Here is a 19,820-nt window from a genome sequence, read left to right as displayed (position 1 = left end):
AAACAAAGTTTCTTTCCAACAGAAAGCCTGAGTGAACGCAGATATGCGTCTAGTTAATTAAAATGTGCAAGTGCGTAAATTGGACTAGGGTTTAGCTCAATAGGTAGGGAAGCTGAACCAGCGGAGTACACAAGGAGCATGAGGTAAAGAGTCTGCTTTGTGAACAAATGGCTTAAAAGATAATTTTTACGTCGTAGAATGATGCGTGCAAGCGAAAATCAAACAGCGGCACCAAAAACTATTAAGTGATTTTATTAAATTCTACAACATTCGTTGATCACAAAAATAACCGTTCAATAAAGACTTGTATTTGACGCAATTTTTGCGTTCATACGTGTGACGATTCTTTTAAATGTTCATAAAAAATTCATCCGTCTGCATCTTAGAGGTGAAACTGGGTATTTCCACGTAAAATACATAAGGCCTATTGAGATGTGAGAACAAGAGGAACTTATGACACTTGGGATTATCTTTTTTAATGGGGTCAGTGTTGTCAAGTGAACACCCTCGGGCTGATAGCTTTATCAATTCTCTTTAACCTTCTGCTGGACATTGTATTGGTTCTGTAGGGAGAAGTTACGCTCGTCATCACTGGAGTGAAAGCATTAATAATTCCTCTCTTACTTCCAGATTTAATCAGCGATGTCTGTAAAGTGGTTTGTTCTCACTTTCATGCTAGTGCTCTTTTGCTCGAAAACCAATCACGCCGGAGCAAAGAGCGGTCGAAAGCTGATGAAATTTGCTCGAAAAAAATCCCTTGAAACTCTCCAACATGCCTCCAATCTAAAGACAAGCTGGTGCATGGCTACAGATATCGAACAATCTATTCAAGAGGAGGGCTGCAAAACTAAAGTCATTCAGAACAAAGCATGTGTCGGCCAGTGTTTTTCATACTACTCACCTGGAACTTTCCCTATGAGGTCTGCAAGAAGAAGGACAAAGTACTGCTATTTCTGCAAACCTTTTTTAAAAAGCTGGACCAAAGTGATTCTGAAATGTCCTGGAAAGGAACACAATCAAGTGGACAAGCTGGTGGAAGTGATATACGCGTGCTCGTGCAGGAAATGCTCGAAAGGCCCAAAAAGCTCAGAAAACTCATCAAGATGAGATTTAGCAAGATTTTGATTAATCTGATAAGTATGAGTGAGAAATTTGATAGTTTTTTTTTATTTTTTTTATTTTTACCAGCATACCTTGTATTATAACACTTGTATTATAATTTGTAGTGATTAAAGGAATTAAATTACTATGAGTCCTAAAAATGATAAAGTGCAAAATGTGTCTATGGTTTCTCTTTTTTTTTTTTTTTTTTTTTTAATTGCAACACGAAGAACACTACTTTACAAAACAAGACGAACACTACTTACAATACCACCTACAAGACGTTACTTATTCTACTTACTATATAATACTTCCTTAGACTGCAATTCTTACCCTACTTTTTACAGTTTTTTTTTTATCGCTTACACACCTATGTATCTATTAATTATAATTCAAAATGGGTTTCCATTTAGCCTCTAGCATCTTCCTATCATTAAACTTAGCCGCAATGTGACATTCAGTTTCATATTTTCTTTTAACTAGTTCCTTATACGAAGGGAAAAAAGGAAGACTATTATTCCTACGGCAATTCCATAAATGTAGCTTACCTAAAACGATTAAGTAATTAAATAAAGAACAATTAGTATCTGTGACACCAATTAAAATAGTCTTTAACTCAAGTTTCCTTTGTTCTTTGGCTATAGCGATCCAATAAGATTCAAATTCTTCCCAAAATGCATGTGAGTAAACACAGTAAAAGAATAAGTGATCAGTTGTTTCCGCACTAGTATTGCAAAAAGTGCAAAGATCGCTTTGTATTAAACCTATCTTAGCTAAGCGGGAATTTGTGAATAAAATGTCATTTAGTATTTTAAATTGAAAGCATTGCACATATGTCTCGCAGATACAGGACCTTATTAATGAGAAGGCCTTTTTTGTTTCCACATCATCAATAGAAAATTTAGATTTCAACTTTGTGAAGCCTCTGGACTCTGTCGCCTTACTGGATATAAGCAAACCGTAGAAATCCCTAGACTTGCTAAGTGCTGGATCAAAGATTTTATCACCGATTTTAAATTGCAGTGATCTGACATGATCTTTCTTAATTTCATGGCATCGAATTCTTAGATGACTTGGTACTGCGCAACGAACACCAGTCCAGGTCAGAAAGTTGGAATCTTTTAAACCATTACGTTTTGCAAGGTTAAAGGACTCTGTGTTACTCAAATCAAATTTTAAGTCGCTTAGAAGAATAATATTTGCGCTATTATAATTATAATAGAATAAAGGTTTGCCGTTTACTCTAATGTTATGATTGTTCCAGATGATTGTTTCACGTAGACTTACAAGATCAAATCTAGAACGAAAATCTGACCACCAGTGTAACATCTCCTTATAAAATATTGGGGAAATGTTATAGTCATTAATATTATAATCACAATGAAGAAAAAATTCTCCACCAAAAGGTTTTAGTAAATGTAATAGATACGCTTTCCAGGGATAAAAGTTATCGCTTAGAAATCTTCCAATCCATGAAAGTCGGAGTGACATAATTGACGTTGTAAAATCAGTTACCTTTAGGCCACCAAATTCAACATCATTTATTACTGCTGTTCTGGCGATTTTATCAGGACCCTTCCAAAGAAAATTATATATAATTGATTGAAGGGCCTTTATGAACTCCAAAGGAGAAGGAAGAATTGACGAGATGTATAAAACTTTAGGAAGTAGTAAACTCTTAATAATTGTAACTTTACCAAATAGAGAGAGGCCTCTCCAACTCCACAAGCGTATCTGAGATTTAATTCCTTTGAGCTTATCGTAGAAATTCTTTTGCACTGATTCTTCGTTATTGTAACTAAAGTGAACCCCTAAAGCTTTTACAGTTTTACGCCATTTCAATGCTAGAGGTGTTTCGATGTTATTACGGGAAGAGCCAATCCACATTGCTTCGGTTTTTGTATAATTCACCTTTAGGCCAGAACATTTTTGGAATTGATCAAGTAACTTAAAAAGGTATTGAGCAGATCTGATATCCGACACAAAAGCTGTTAAATCATCTGCATACTGTACCATTTTGAATTCTTTTTCATCTATTTTGATTCCATCTATTTCTGAACATGAGCGAATAGCGACTGCTAGTAGTTCCATAGCAATGATAAACAAGTAAGGAGAAAGGGGGTCTCCCTGCCTTACACCTCGATTTATTTCAAAGCTAGCTGAGAGCGTTCCATTGTTGATAATACAACTTGTTATGTTACTGTAAAAGGTTTCTATCCATCTTGTAAGACTGGATCCAAATCCAAAGACTTCTAAGCATTTGAACATAAAATTCCACTTCAGACTATCAAAAGCTTTCTCAAAATCTATAAAAAGTAGCAATCCAGGGATTTCATAAGTTTTCGTGTATCCCATTATATCTAGAATTGATCTTGCGGCTTCCCCTATGTAGCGACCTGAAACGTACCCAGTTTGATTGCTATGAATGATTTCGGGTAAAACTTTGACAATACGGGTCGCTATAACTTTGGACGCAATTTTGGCGTCGACGTTAGTCAAGGATATTGGCCTCCAATTTTCTAAGTAAGTCCTATCCTTGTCCTGTTTCTCAATAAGAGTAATCACTGCCTGTCTCTGAGATGGGGACATTTCCTTCTTCATAAAAGCTTCATTAAATGAATTAATCAAAGTATCACTAAGTAATGGCCAAAAGGTGTTATAAAAGTCAATGGGTAACCCGTCGTTGCCTGGCGTTTTTGCAGTTGGAAAAGTTTTGAGAACGTTCTGGCATTCTTCCGCAGTTATTCTACCCTCACATATTATTCTTGAATCATGTGAAATACTGGGTAAATTTGGACTATCGAAAAAAATCCATGATTCTGCATTATCTAGATTAATATTTCTACTACGATATAAGTTCTTATAAAATTTGCGTTGTGAATCCATAATCATAAAGGGGTCAGTAGAAATTACACCGCTAATGTGCAGCTTTCTTACATGCTTTTTAACATGGTTGCGTTTCTCGAGATTTAAAAAAAAAAAAAAAAAATGCAATGTTGAATTCACGAGGATGTCATTTTCGTGAGTTTGGATTATCATTTTTAGTTTGCCTCAAAAGAGATATGGAAAAGCCTCATTAAGAACGTCATTGTGTTATGCCATTCATAGGGCTAACTATGATTGTTTTGCAAAGTATAGAACTCGCTGTAGGTTTTATTATCTTTACTGTGAATGCTATTTCACATCTGCTAAGCATATGGTGGTTGGATGCTACACCCTAAGTGGCTTGAATTGTGGATAATGTTGAATTCTGGATGAGGGTCACAGTGTTGTTTCATGTGCGCCGCCTCTACTCACCCAGTAGTATTTATACACGCAGTTTACTAGTTGGTGGACTGTTGTATAAGATGATATTCCTCACTTTTCTTCGTGAATGGAGTTTTGTCAAGGTTTCAATTGATGAACTGAATGGAGTTTTATTAACTGGTTTCGATTCGATTAACTGAAGAGAAGCCTTGCCTGAGGGTCCTCGCTCGTGTTGTTTCGTAAGGAGTACCTCTTTCCACTCAACAGCGTAAATGCAGACTAGCTGATGGACTTTTTTAAAATACAACTCTTAGAAATGTTTAGCTACAACCTTATAGAATAGAGTTGGCTGCAGCCGAGGTAGATTTCACATAGACTGTAGCCCTTAGAGAAAAATTGGTTGACCTTTAACTATCTCTGTCTCGTTCTGTTGTTATTTTGAGAATCATTACTTTCTAGCTGAAGTAGTAGCTGCTCAAATCCTCTCCCTCTCTGTTCAGAAACTGCCATTGCAAAACTACGTCAATTTTAGCTTCTTGAGTAAGACTGCTCAGTGAACTCATGAGTGTTTTTTAATTATTTTCCAGGCCATTGAAATCGAGCTGCTTGTAGAGATCCTGCGTGGAGAGTTCGAAGCTGATGCCAGGGTATGTTTGGTTGCTCTCCAGAAGAAGCTTAATTTTGTAGTAGAAATTCCGCATTGGTTAATTGACCATATTTACCCTCAATATTTGACATAAACAGTACGTCAAATGGTATATGTCAGGAGACGAGCTCCATGTTATGTGCATTTTGTAAATACTCCTGTATTAGCACGAACTTATTTAGCTGAACTTCGTTGATCTTCGTTGCATCTCAGATGTGATCAAGAGAATGTTTCCTCGCTTGCAGTCTCTTGGCTGAATTTAAAACGCTTCATGAATTTAAAAGTATTCATTATTGTGAAGCATGTCAAGTGGTGCATTCCTACCCGTGCTGTGTTCCAAATGATTTACTTTAGCAGGCTGAAAAGGGTGATATCCACAATTTGCATTTTTTATCATTTTTTCTTTAAGCATCTCAGCGGTCCGGAATCGTAAATCCTCGAACCTGATTGGCTAATTCCGCGCCCTCCAGCGGTCCTTATTTTTCCATCGAGACCCAGGCGCATTTTACACCTTTCAATCGATTTACGAGAGAGGCTTAATGATGTAAATGTTGTAACAAGTGATTCACATTTATGGATTCAGACAGCGAAGGCTATCAAGCGACAGCGAATTTTATCATCCCGAAAAGAAAAACCTACTTCAAGACAAAGAAAACTATCATGAAATACAAACTGCCGCAGAAATGTCAAACATATTTCGGGTTCCTTTGGCAAACATTTCGTCAAGTTTCAGGAAAAAAAACTGTTTTTCACCAGCCTAGGTCGGTCATTATTGGGAAAAGCTGTGCCGTCTGTCTTGAGTTCCACCCTCGAGCACAGTTTTTTTTTCCAATACGGTCCCTCCAGTTGATGAATAACGTTTATTTGTTTATCTGATGTGTCTTAAACATTTTTTGTCAGTGTTTATTTGCAGCTCTAAGCTTAGTCATAGTTCTGAGAGTGTAAAGCAACAACTTACATTCTAATAATAACAATGTGTAGCTTTTAGTGCATTGACTGATTGTTGTATCATTTGACCTACTTTCAGGATACTAAACTATCACTTGAAAGAGAGTTAGATGTACAGATATGTTTGGAAGTTCTAAAGGTATATTTCTAAAAAAAAATTTTTATTAATAATCTCAAAAATCAGTCGTATGAGCGGAGTGATGCGTCAGCCCTCACTCTGAATTCATCTACAGTTACACTTCTTGTAGGATGTGTGGTGATTGATTAAGTTAATGTCTGGCAGCTTGTACTTGTCAGAAAAAAGAAGACGAAGAAGAACAAAACAGAAAAACACTTTGAACTAGAAAACACTCAGCAAATACGTATTGTAAGGGTGACAAGTAATTGATAATAGAGTGGTCCATAACTTTTGAGCCTTGTAGTGAAAGAGGGAGAGTAGTTTTTTCGTCGTGAACGCGGAACATAGAAAAATAAACGAAAAATTCAGAAGTTCGATTCCCCGTGGGAACTTTTTTTCTACGCACGTGACAAAACGATAAACATCTCTCTCCAATTAAGGGTTAATGCTGAAGTTTCCTATGTTTTGTCATTTGCGTTTTTCACCTTTCCTATCTCTTATCTTTTTACATTACCCTACTTCCACCTCTTTTCCTTTCACCAAGGGCTACTGAGTGTTATCAACACAACTATGGCTAAGAAATGATAACATACTTTTACACTTCGCTTCCTGTTACATTGTGAACTTTTTTCTCTCCTCGTAGCTGAGAGGGAAGAAGACAGCAAGTTTGCCCAAAGGCCAGGAAAGAGGTTGAAAACCCAAACAGAGATGCCCAGTCTGAGAGACATCGTTGAAGAAGGCAAATATGGAAAAGACTCCATGACAGGTGTTGAGCTTGGCTTAAACTGTTTACGTATCAGCCCGAGATGTGAACAGTTTAAGCCTTGCATTATGGAAGAATCGCCCGGTGATTCTTCCATAATGCATGATGATTTTAAGCCTATCAACAAACATATGGACAGAGTGACATTAACAGATGTAGGCAATGCTAAACAAGGTCACTGCGGTGTTGTTGAAAAAGCAAAAACACACCCTAGAGGTGATACTATCATTATTTATGAAAGGAGGATCAATGAAGAAGGATCCGGCGTGGGTGAAGCTTTTCGACTGGCGACTAAGGATCTCAAAGGTACTTGGGAAGATGAGGAAGTGATGGCTGAAAATGTTCAAGTTGGTTCAGTTGTTAAATACGTTCAAGTAGGGGATGAATTCCTCTTTCAAGGAAACACGAAACGTCCACGATGGGTGAGCAGGCTTTTTTATTATTTTTTTACTTCGATTTGGAATAACTTGCTGTCTAGAAAAAAGTAATCCCTAGATAGTGCTTTTGAAACGTTCGAACTGTTCACACAATTAAGTACTTATAATTTCATCGTGTAGAATTAATCATAGAGTCATTTTTTTAAAATAACCGCATCATTTTCTGGGTGACAGGATTTAAACGATCCTGACCATGATCATATCTTTGGAGTACCTTTTGATTTGTTTGTTTGCTTAGTTTTTGTTGATGATACTGTTCTTATTGTTGTTGTTGTTACTGTTGCTGGTTTTTTTAATTATAATCTTATCTGGACTCTTAAAAGGTTTGTGCACTTCAAAGGTGGCAAGGTATTTATTAAACAATGCTTTTGGTTGCAGGATATGGATAAGATTTTCTTGGACCTCAGCTGTGCTGAAGGCGCTCACCGAGGCATAGGAGATTCTCTTCTTAACTCCAAAATTTTAACCGAAGATAGTTACCAAGACTGTACACCTAAGGCACCTAAGGAGACATCATACTTCTTTAGCTGGGCACCAAAACTGAGTCATGTGGGAGATAACAAAGATGTTGTGGATGGCGCTGTTGTGGAGATGGAAGAACCACTTCTGACTTCAGGAGTTGACGGTTTAAGTAAGCCGTCTTACCCAGTTCTCGGCGAGGGCCTCAACCTAAGTAACTACATTGAACTTCTTATATTGTGTAATGTTCAAACTAAATAATCACCCTACCTTTTACACCCTTCTGCAGAAGAATGTTTAAATCATAACAGTAATAGTTTTTAATTTTTCCCCCACGCACTTTCGTCACCAATCGATCTGAATAATTATTATGATCAGGTCGTTAATTCCAACGATATGTGTCGCCTAGGGAGGTTAACCTCCCAGAAGGGCGCAAGGCTTGGCAACCACCCACCCGCCAGAGTTTTGTTGCCTGTCAGAAAAAACCAGAACTGCGTCACTGAAACATTTTATTTTCTTTCCTTGATTAAATGTGAAGATTTTATCAAAGGTAACCAAGGGAAGGGAGTCGGGTTCATCTCAGATACTCAAGATCACAATTACAAAACAGTAGATAAAGAAAGACGAAAAAAAATTGTAAGCCCTAACCATAAAAATAAAACCATGAGCCTTGACTATAAGGCTTATGGGACCCTTATGAGGAAATTTTGGCTGTCAGGGGGGGCATGGAAGCAAAAAGTTTTGATTCGTTTGTATTGTGTAATATGTCTTCTTTAAACAATTTAAAAATATTGGATGGATAAGCAAGTGTTCCTGGTGGAATAGCAGTATTCCTTGAGGTTTCTCGCCAAGAAACCTGATATTAGCTTTTAGAGTTTTAAGACCAGCTTACGCCTGTAATGATATTGTAGATGCTCAACTTTTTTTATTTCTTTCTACTCAGGAGACGAGCTTAAAGAAACATCAGTCGAAGCGGAGAATCCTGAAGCTGATCCTGAGGAAAAAGACGATGAAGATGGGAATGCCTTTTGAGTCCAAGGAAATATCAAGTTTAATTATTTGACCGGATACATGAACTGCCATGTCCAAGAAATAGGAGAAAATGTCCACCTGAAATCGAGTTGTGGAAGTTAAAACTGACGCCAAAAGGCGATATTTGTTAATGGGGATTGAGAACACAGTTTTAAGATTAATGAAATAATCAGTGCTGTTTTTCAAGATGTATTATGTAGATATTTATACATTCTTAAAACATAATGTTATATTTCAGTCATTGCTGAAGTTCCTGAATTGAGCACAACGTTTCAGAAGCCTTCGTTGGCTTACATGTCTATTGTTTGCCTTTAGTCCTTTAGGTACGTTTTTGTTTTACTTCAGTGCTTTAGTTGAATATCAAAACTTGCTCTCCTAACGAAGCACAAAGTTAAAGTGAAGCCAGTCTCACCCTAGTCACATGTTTGTGACTTGAGGTTTCATTGGCTCTATGTGATATTTACCATTGTTCTGGTTTTTACAGAACTTAATGGCAAAGGACTCAACCACACCATAGTTAGTGGGTTTAACCAAACTATTGGGAATTTGTAAAAAAAAGATTTGTAAAGAGTCTCTATCATAAGGCAGTAGATGGTCCTCAGTTTTAAAGAATTCCATACTGATTTGGTTAAGTGCGGGAAAGAAGTACACTTTACGCCTGTTCTTGCAGTGAAGGGAAAGCTGCATAAAGCGCTAACTTAGTTTTACAGGGCCTGTAAGTTTCTGTTTTAAAATTTTAAAGGACATCAGCTCACAGATTTTTAATCTGTATTTTGACGTCATTAATATGAAAGTCCTAAAAAGGGAGTTTTCCCTTAGTCCAATACTAAGGTCAATATTGAAATGACCCAGAAGATACATAAGTAGTTCACAAGTTATATTTTGCCTTTTGTAAATAAAGCATTCGTTCGTTTGAAATTTCCCCCCAAAAATATTAAGCATGAAATGGAGAAGGAACGCTAGTAACTTCAAAGTTTGCAAAAATGCAAATGTTTGTAGTATGAGGTCAATTTTATTTCTAATAAGCGTTAGAAAAGTTTTCATTTATGATACCATGCCTAATTAAAGAATTGATTTTGGGTGATTAGGTAAAAAAGGGATAAGCATATTATCCAAAAATTAATCAATATGTAATGTTATGTATAGTAATAGAAGCGTATAGCTCTTATTAGATCAGGTTCAGGTTATGTGCATTTATAATTTAAATAGTTATTATCCGTATTATTACGCCTAGTTTCAGTATATATCTTCGTTTGCGACAATAAAGAGACATTAATTGAACTTATGGGCTTGTACGGAATGACTAAGAATCAATTGTTTTAGATAGCGTTTTTCTGTTGTTGCGGAAGAAGGGAAATTTTTTTGTTCACAAAGTCAAACCAGAGAACAGCGAAAAAATGAACATCCTACGCAGTAAACGCTGAGCTGTTTATATACATTTTTTCCCAAACGTTGTAAAAATATATGAAGGATGATAAACACAGTAGCCCACATTTGGCATGATAACATGCACTGCTCCATGCACTGCTTGAGAATGCGTTCGCGCACTATGCAAAACCTGTACTTTCATTGATAAGGTAGAGAAAATGTCGGGACCCAAGAGATCTATTAAGATCACTGTTCACTTTACATACACCTCCGCTAATGTCATATTTGCATAACCTGAACTTATTGGTGAAGCAGGAGAACGACTAGGTGACCGATTGCGATCGAGACTACTTACACGACGTCGAAAGAAATGACAAATGCAAACCCCTTGACTGCATCTCGGGTTTGAATAACTTTACTAGCCCCGAGTGCTAGATGAGGCTAAGCAAACATAAGGAAAACCCTATGTTTCATCCTTCCTCACCACTTTCGTCCGAATGAAAAATATTTTCCTTCTAATTCGACAGAAAACTAGATAAACAGAGACAATAAAAGAACAACAATAAATACAGGTTGGGTAGCTTGTTTCAGGTTGACAAAGCCTTGGAAATGACAAAGAAAGGGCTAACGAACGCGTTACTGTAAAAAAGCTGACGGTTGTCAGTAACATCAGCAAAAAAAGTCGTACCATCCCCCTGAGGTTTCTAATTGGAGCTTGGCATCTGCTTTCCCTTTCTGTAAGCTCGATCCTGAGCTCCCTTGATTCTCTTATGATTCCGCATAAGACTGGGGAGAGAACGCCGTTGTGGCGGGAATTTCTAAACAGTTAAGCAGTCATTACAAAACGCCGCTCATGATGTCTCTGAAAGAAGTTCGAAATCAACTTTCGATTAGCCACGATGATGGTGTGATAAACGATGAGGAATTTCTACCCTTGTACGATTTAAACATGTCCAATAACGTTGATCTTCCGTACAATTCTTATCCTGGTTTTGACTTCGATGATTTGGCAGACGACGAGTGCCTTTCAGAGTTTGCCTCTACAAGAACTACTTACCATCTCTGGCTAAAGTATTGGGGATTCCTGAGGTAGTGGAGTGTTATCAAAGAAGTATCTGTAATGGATTGGAGCCTCTTTGCATTTTTCTCAAGAGACATAGTTATCCTTGTCGATATGCAGGCATGATAGCTCGCTTTGGGAAGCCTGTTCCAGTGTTATGCGTGATAAACAACTACATGATCGACTACATCTACCAGGCACACAGTCACAGAATTTTGCAGTGGAATGATAGCATCCTACAAAACAAATTGAAAGAAAATATTATAGTTAGATGTTTGTCGACTGGTGCGACAAAATTCTTCAAAATTGTGCTGGCAGATAAAAAACCGAAACGACTACATGAGTTGTAGTGCTGTCTGCCCTTTTAAATCTGGAAAAAATATCTTCTTTGTCAAACTGTTTGACTTTTGAGTGATTCTCAGCGGCGAATGTTCGATTGGTATCAGTGTGAGCCAAGCCTATTTAGATTACATTTCTTACTGACACGTTCATCAAATGGTGTCGGTCTCGGTCAGCGTCTCGACGTTTCTGTTTAAAAACAAACCATCAAATTAAAGAATAATCTCACTTTATGAAAGAAAAAAGGGATGAAAGTTATTTTAAATTGTCTCCCGGGAATATCTAACATTTAGATAGTAGAGAAGGCGAAAAAGAATACTCACGTTTTCAGCCAGCGTCGTAGTGACTCGTTTCACGTCGGGGCCGAACGCAGAATGTCAAACTTTTTCCCCGCTAGTCATGCGCAGATGATTATTTGGATTTTCCCTGAGAGCCTACGGTCCCCGTCGCCGTCTCCGTTCTCGTTGCTTAAAGTCCCTATTTACCAACGTACGTGACACGGTTCGTTATGGCTATGGGCCATGGCTAATACGTACAAAAATGTAGAACTAAGCATTGCTACGTTAAAACAAAAGCTCAAACAATTTAGAACCATTTTTATCCAAGAAATATCGCCATAAGTATTTATTCTTAGAAAAATTTTCAGGTCTTTTAAAGGGTGCCATACTGTCTTCAATATGTCGCTGAGCTAAAACCTGGCGATTCTCTAACTGCGCTTAATACTGAAGAACTTGTGTATTGCAGGGGTTCATTATTACGTAAGGGTTATGATGTTATACAGGACTGTGTAATTATTCATAAAGGTATATAGTGCTATTTAGGGTTGCATAGTCCAATAAGGCGGATTTCTAGTCTAATACTTCATAGTTTATAGGTTCAGAAAGTTGCTAAGTGTATTTGGGTGCATAGTTCTATAAGAGAACGGTGTATGTTGCTACATAGAATATGTACTTCCTTATGGGGTATAAGTAAGGCGTATAGCGCAATATAGCAATGCATATATAGAACCCTATAAAGTGTAGAGCGCTATTGGTGGTTTCACTGTCACGCAATCGAAATATAGAATCAAAACTAATGAGTGCCTGACGCCAAGAGAATGAGTGATTGTAGAATATTGATAAATAAACAATTTTCCAAACTTTTAGGTCTGTGTGGCTTTCCGCCGATGAGTTACTCGCCAAAATGTCTGACATAAAGTTATGGAGCTTTGTATGGGGACGCCATTTTAGTGTCCATCCAAAGGGCACCAACATGACGGTGAATAGTTACTCACTGCGAAATTGAGAGCATTTATCTTCACATGTCTTCTAATGTAACTAATGCTTCGGGAACAAGATGTAACTATTTCAATGTAAAGCGACGAAAAATTGCGAAATTAGAAATGGCTCTATTTTGAAAACAAAGATTTTAGAACGTCAAATATCTTTTGGAGGTAGAACTGTAATTGCCCGTGTTGTTTTGGATTTTGAACTTGTCTGACATCACGTGATAACCAATTTGCAGAATTTGCAGAGTGCATCAACAACAAAGAAATCAAGTTCCTGTTCTTGTTGACTGTTTCTTTTGATGGCCGCCTGATCGTATGCGACTTAGGTGACAATTCCGTCAAGGTCCTCTCTCCTGACGGAACAGAATTGTTGCAGTCCTTTAGAGTACCAGACTGCGATACTCACGACTCAACGTAGTCATGTTTTCGAATACTCCTATTCTTTTTGCCTTTTTTTGCCTTTTTTTGCCTTTTTTTTGCCTTTTTTTGCCTTATCCCGCTCTCTCATTACACCAGAGGTGACTCAGGAATAAGATATCATTCCAACAACTAAAAAACACTGATTTCTGCGGAAATATGCGAGGCTTTGGATGGTGCTGTGGCCAGAAACGTCGCTCATCAACCCGAACTTTCTCATTCCAACATGGCGGCGGACATTAACTCAAGTGGTGATCAAGGTGATAAGAGCTTGTGCCCCGACGCTTTTGTACTGCAATTCGGTCTGCACATTTTATCCTGTCCTTCTGCTTATCCACGACCTTGAACTGAACCCTGGGCCTCCTAGTTCTTTGGGGAAAAAACCAAAGAGCAGAAAGGTCAACGTTACTATCGCTCATCTTAATGTCCGCTCCATATTCACGCGAAAAGTTCTACCGGGTCGAGCAAACGATTGTTCATGATAATTATGATATATCTGTCATCTCTGAATCCTGGCTAGACCCCCCCCACGGCGAATAACGACATCCAAATTCCTGGCTATGTCATTTTCAGGCAAGATAGAGGCTCGCATAAATCTGGGGGCGAGATCGTTGTTTACATCAGAAACTCGTTTAAAGCATCGGTCATTGATAACTTGTCAACAACTACGGATGCTAATTCCCAACAACTTTGGCTTAAAATCCAGTGCAGGAAATCAAAATGTCTTCGACTATGTGCTGCGTACAGGCCAGACTCAGTGTCTATGTCTAGATTCTTGGACGATTTTACTGCCTCTTTTATGGACTCGCTTCTTCTAGGAATGGAAGTTATGGTTACTGGCGACCTAAATGCAGACGGTTTGCTGGGTTCTCCTTGCCCTAAGGGCCGATCGAGCTTTGATGCATCTCTGTGATTCACTTAATCTTTCAGCTTGTTACACAATCAACAAGGACCACTGATACATCTGTGACGCTAATCGACGTGGCGCTAACAACAAACAAGAACTTTATTTATAGCTGCGTTGTAAATACTTCGGCCGTTGCATTGATGGTGGCGGTCACACTGAGCCTCAAAGCTCCAAAGCCTCGGCCTACTTATATTTTCACCAGAAGCTACAAAAACTACAACTCTGAGTTATTCCTAAGCGATTTGATGTATGTCCCTTTTCACATTGTTAATATTTTTGACGACTTCGACGATCAAGTTGATGTATTCAATAAGTTATTTCTCGAAACGCTGAGTGAACAAGCACCAATTAAACACATCAAGATCAGGTCACGCCCGAATCCGTTTATCACACCTGAGATCAAACAATTGATGAAAATCCGCGACAGCTGGCAGAAGAAGGCGCGTAAAACAAACGACAAACTCCACTGGAACGCTTTCCGATTTTTTAAGGCAAGAAGTTAAACGAGAGATAAGAATCGCTGAAAAGGAATATGTTCGCTCCGAACTACTGAAGTGCAACGGAAACACAAACACTGGAAAGTTATAAATCACTGCCTTCCCAACAGAGATCCACCACTGACTACTGTCGAAGATCCAGTGGTCCAAGCGAACAGATTTAATGATTTCTACGTTTCAGTAGGGGTGGCTGCAGCCACTAAAACCAAGACCCTATGCGATCACAGTGGCCTCTCGGATGAGTCAGTCGAGCTCGTGGTACAAAATGCGAATAAATTTGAGTTTCATGCTGTGACGGAACAGGACATTGAAAAGATTGTCAAACATATCCCATCAAACAAAACGCCCGGTCTAGATAGAGTGTCCGCTAGAGTACTTAAAGACAGTTTACCGGCCACCCTTCCCGTCATTACCAATCTGACTAATACTTCATTCGCATCGAATTGCTTTGCGCAGGCATGGAAGTCCGCAGTAGTCATCCCAAACCTTAAATCCGGCGATTCTGACGACCCTGAAAACATCCGTCCTGTATCCCTCCTACCGATAATATCAAAGGTATGTGAGAGGGCCGCTCACACGCAGTTTATGGACTTCTTGGACAAAAATAGCAAGATATCCGGCCTACAGAGTGGAAACAGAAAGTTCCACTCCACTGAAACCGCACTACTACACTACACGGACCAGCTCCTTAAGAATATGGATGAAAAACGAATATCTGTTGTTGTACTACTCGACATTTCTAAAGCTTTCGACAGCATCCAACACGACAGCTTACTATCGAAGCTGCACCTACTGGATGTGTCTGACCCCTCTTTAGCCTGGTTTAAAGAGTTAACTATCATCACGCAAGCAAGTTGTCAGGATCGGTAGTGCCCTATCTGACCCCCTCCCTCTGACAGTAGGTGTGGCTCAAGGGTTCATTCTCGGTCCAGCTTTGTTCACGTTGTACGTCAACGACCTCCTCTCTGTTCCGAAGAAGTGCGAAGCCATGGGCTATGTAGACGACACCAAGCTGCTTTTGGCTCTTCTCCCGTCAGACGTCAGTGTTGCCATTCCTGACCTCAATAGTGATCCCTGCGAGATCGCAAAGTGGTGCTCACTAAACTCTCTGTTAATCAACCCAAACAAAACTAAGCTCCTTGTAGTTGGCGTACCACAACTAACGCGAAACTTATCTCTACCTCATGTAGTTCTATTGGGGAAGAATATTAAGCTCTCTCCTGTTGTAAAAGACTTTGGGGTCTGGATCGACTCTGCCGTAACCTTTGATGACCACGTATCTAAACTGTCCTCAAGCTGCCTCTATAATTTACGTGGTATCAATAGAATCAAACATCTTTTGGACAACAAAAATCTTACTTTAATTATTAATCCTCTTGTTTTCAGCAAGCTTTTCTATTGTTCTACTGTTTGGGGTAATACCTCCGGCAAAATATTTCTAAGCTCCAACTCATTCAGAACTTCGCTTGCAGAATAATCCTAGGTATAAAAAAATTTGATCATGTCTCTGCTGCGCGCAAATTCCCGGCTTGGTTGGTTAAGCGTCCGCCAAAAACTTCAATTAAATACCGTTACCATGGTCCATAAGTGTAGAACAAAGCAAGCACCACCTTATCTTTGTAGTTTATTTCATGACAGATTTAAAGTGTCGGGACGCAACACTAGAAATATGTCACAGTTAAACCTACCTAAAAGCAGATTATCAACTGGTCAACGCTCTTTCGCCTTTCGCGGGGCAAAAGAATACAACCTCCTTCCAGGAAACATTCGAAGCACAAACGATATTTTAAGATTTAAAAGGAAGGTGGCCCACTTTATCATCATCATTATTATTATTATTATTTATTTTTTGTCTTTTTTCTTCGCAACAGATGTAAATATTCTTTTACCCATTGTAATTTATTATATAAATATTTTTGTATTTGGACAGAATAGCCTCATATAGGGGAGCCTTAATATTGTGCAGTGGGGTATGACGTATCTTTACCAGTCGAGTAACTATTTGTGTCTGCGTACACGAGTTAACTGCCACACCAGATAGTAACCACGTGATCCATTTTTACCAATCTACAAGATTTTATGCAGTGAGCGGTATTTTCAACTTTTTTTTTTCGGAAAGGAAAAGCGGCTATAGAGGCGTATGTAAAGTAAGTTTTCTTGTTTCAAAAATGATGGTTAGGGCGGCTACCGTTTCTTTAGAAAACACTGAAGAAGGTTTGTGCGTCGTTATATGTATTGCCAAGGCCCAAAGTAGAGGTAACACATCCATTTTTGCCAGAGAGATCGATGAAGATGGCTGCGGCGTGGGTGAACCTTTTCGTTTAGCCAAGAGCGCTTTTAAATACCTCTGGAAGAACGAAGAAGTCGAAGAAGAAAAAATTAGTTTCGGTTCAATGGTCAGATATATGCAAGTCGGAGATTTTTATCTCTTTCGAAAGAACACAAAGCGTCGACGACAGGTAAAGAGTTGGCTGAGCAGACTGGCGTTGTGGTATTCAGAGCGGTACTCATAATTACAATTTGGAGGGGGTTTCTCGTATACACTCTGTGATTAATAGCTCAAACGTGGAAGTTTTATCCAAGATTATAGGGATATTGGGAAAATTTCAGCGTGATTAGTTCTGAAATCAGCAGAAGATAATCATTATAAGCACACTGTAAGGCTAGAAAGACTCAAATGAACATTTTGGATGCTTTCCCAATGAGTAAAAATTGCAACAATAAAATGGATAAAAATTGCAACAATAAAATGGAGACGCTGAACCTTGATTTTACTCAATTGATTGTACACCTTGTTTACACAAAAACATCTTACATGAGAAAACCAATACTCACTCACAGTCTAACTATTTGAAAGAAATTCAATGGGAATATGGAAAAGAAAGCGTCTAACCCCATGCTAAGCTTAAACAAAGCCTTAGTCCTAAAGGTAATTTTATCAAAAAAATTTATTCATAATGGAGTGCAGGGTTTCATGGAAATCTTGCTGGTATTTATAGCCACTAAAGAAAAAAGTAAAAAACAAACTCCAATTTCTTTTCCTAAGCAAACCTGTGTGAAATATGAATAATTAGTTTGAATTCCAATAGTAAGATTGAAGCAGTAATTCCATCAAAATTAGAGATTCATTCTTACAATCTATATTCTAACTCATGTCCAAATATTACCATTATTTTTATCTTTATCATTTTTCCCATAAGTAATTAGGTAGTTTAAGTGATTTGTGGAAAAAACTACATGTAGGATGAGTCTGTGCATAACTTAAGATCTGATTTTTGTACTCATACAATTTTTGTGAATATGTATGCTTATGGACAACTAAGGCATTCATTGAGCTATTTTGTTTTCTTTACAGGATACAGATAAGATCCTCATGGACCTAAGCTTTGATGATGGTGCTCATAGAGGCATAAAAGATGCATTTTCTGAGGCAAATATAGCACCTAAGGGTTCAAAAGGGATCTACCAAAATTGCAAACCTAGGCAATCCTTGTGCCTCATCAGCTTGAAATATGGTACCATTGCAAATGAGAGAATAATATTTAGAACAAAACTTGGCGAGCATGTGAACCTAAGACTAAATTGTAGAGAAAATCTTGTGCTCACCACTGCACCTGTCAGACTGCAACTCAGTGTGAGTAATGATGATGATGATGTTGGAGAGGTGGCTCTTGTGAATATGAGGGAACCTGAAAGTGAAGTGAGGAGCCCTACTTATCAGGCTGTTTGCGAGGGCCTTATTCTTAGTAAGTGTTGTGTTTATTGTAAATAGTATTAACATATAATATGTAATACTTAAATGTAATCCATCAATGAACCCATGAAAACTTTTAGGAAAGTTATTGATTAATTACCGTGTGCCAGCTTGCCTAACCACTAGTTTCCTTGTGAATTGTTAGCTTTCTTTAGCTACCTATTTGCTGCTATTGATTGAATTTTATGTTGCTCAAGGTACTCTAGAAGCATATATTTTCCTTGAGAGGGCAGCTACTACACCTAAAAAGTGTTTTAAAATGGCTCCTTCATACCATGTTTTAGAAAAGTAATTGTTTGTGGCTAAAGCACTAAAGGTCATATTATATGATGAATCAAACTTTTCCTTTTTTTCCAAATGTAGAATGTAAATGTTGATATACATGTAACATTGTTTCTAATGATGTATGAAATAATTTTTACAGAGGGCCTAGTTCTAGGAAATTATTCCATCAAGAAGGTTGTTCATACTCCTTTCTCCCATTATCCATTTAAAGTGATATGGGCAGATCAAGTTTTGTTGATCTAAACTTTATACATTTCATGATTGCTAAGGTATCATCCTTTTCAGGCTTATCTTTGTTGATGTCTGTCCTTGGCTTTCTGGGTGGAGTCTTTAGGAGACCCTGACAAACTTAGAGCTGTTGAAGTCATCATCTTTTTTTATTGAAGAGTCAGTCACTTTTTATGTTTAAATAAAAGAAGATGATCACTTACTGAGTGCTAATGAGAGCACTTCTCACCCTATGCCTATTCGGTGATTGAAAAGGTTTCTCTAGTTTTTCCCTACCTTGATATGGCTGGGTAACCTATCTACATGACTTTGTTTTGTTAAAGTACAAAGTGTATATTCTTTTATTGTTTCTCTTTTAGGGCTGAAGCCCAAGGAGATCTCAATTGACGAGGAACCCGTTAAAATTGAGGACAAGGCTGGATATCTCTCTTGGGTCCCAGGAAATGTCACATTTGATACTGGAAATACAGTAGGGACTGCCATTTCCAATAAACTGGTAGATAGTTTGGATCTGAAACTTGATGACACGAAGAAGAAGAAGGTCACAATACCAGGAGGTACAATTCTGCCGTGTTGCACAGTACCAATTAAAATTATTATAAGAGGGCAGAAATTTAATGTTAATGCCTTAGTTGGTGCTGTTGCTCCACCCACTGATCTGCTGATTGGGATGGATGTTATGGAAAAATTGGGTGATAAAGGTTATTCTCTCAAATTAACATAACTTGTTAAATACATGAACATGGAGTTTTCTTGTAGTGTTTAAGAGTGTGCATTTAGCACATACATTTACTATAAAACAATGCCTACTTCTTTACTAGTACCACTAGTTTTGTTTTAGTATCAGGAAAAGTGTGTTCATCTTTTTTTATATGTTAAGGTACCTCTAGTCTTATAAATAAAGTTGAAGTTGTCAATGTACTTTTTTCAAAAAAGATGAAAGTCCAG

At 38.0% G+C, this 19,820-nt stretch overlaps 1 protein-coding gene across 1 annotated transcript; it reads left to right on the top strand.

Moving 5' to 3' along the window:
* Positions 1-16,589: 16,589 nt before the first annotated feature.
* On the top strand, positions 16,590-19,725 carry LOC113681735 (uncharacterized). Its single transcript, XM_089214370.1, has 3 exons — positions 16,590-17,064; positions 17,961-18,351; positions 19,232-19,725. The coding sequence occupies exons 1-3, from the start codon at positions 16,774-16,776 to the stop codon at positions 19,594-19,596; spliced, it is 1,047 nt and encodes a 348-aa protein (XP_089070496.1). The 5' UTR covers positions 16,590-16,773; the 3' UTR covers positions 19,597-19,725.
* The last annotated feature ends 95 nt before the right edge of the window (positions 19,726-19,820 follow it).

This window comes from Pocillopora damicornis, chromosome 8 (assembly GCF_964200805.1).
Source record: "Pocillopora damicornis chromosome 8, jaPocDami1.2, whole genome shotgun sequence".
NCBI lineage: Eukaryota > Metazoa > Cnidaria > Anthozoa > Scleractinia > Pocilloporidae > Pocillopora > Pocillopora damicornis.
This window is presented reverse-complemented; position numbering and strand designations above follow the sequence as displayed.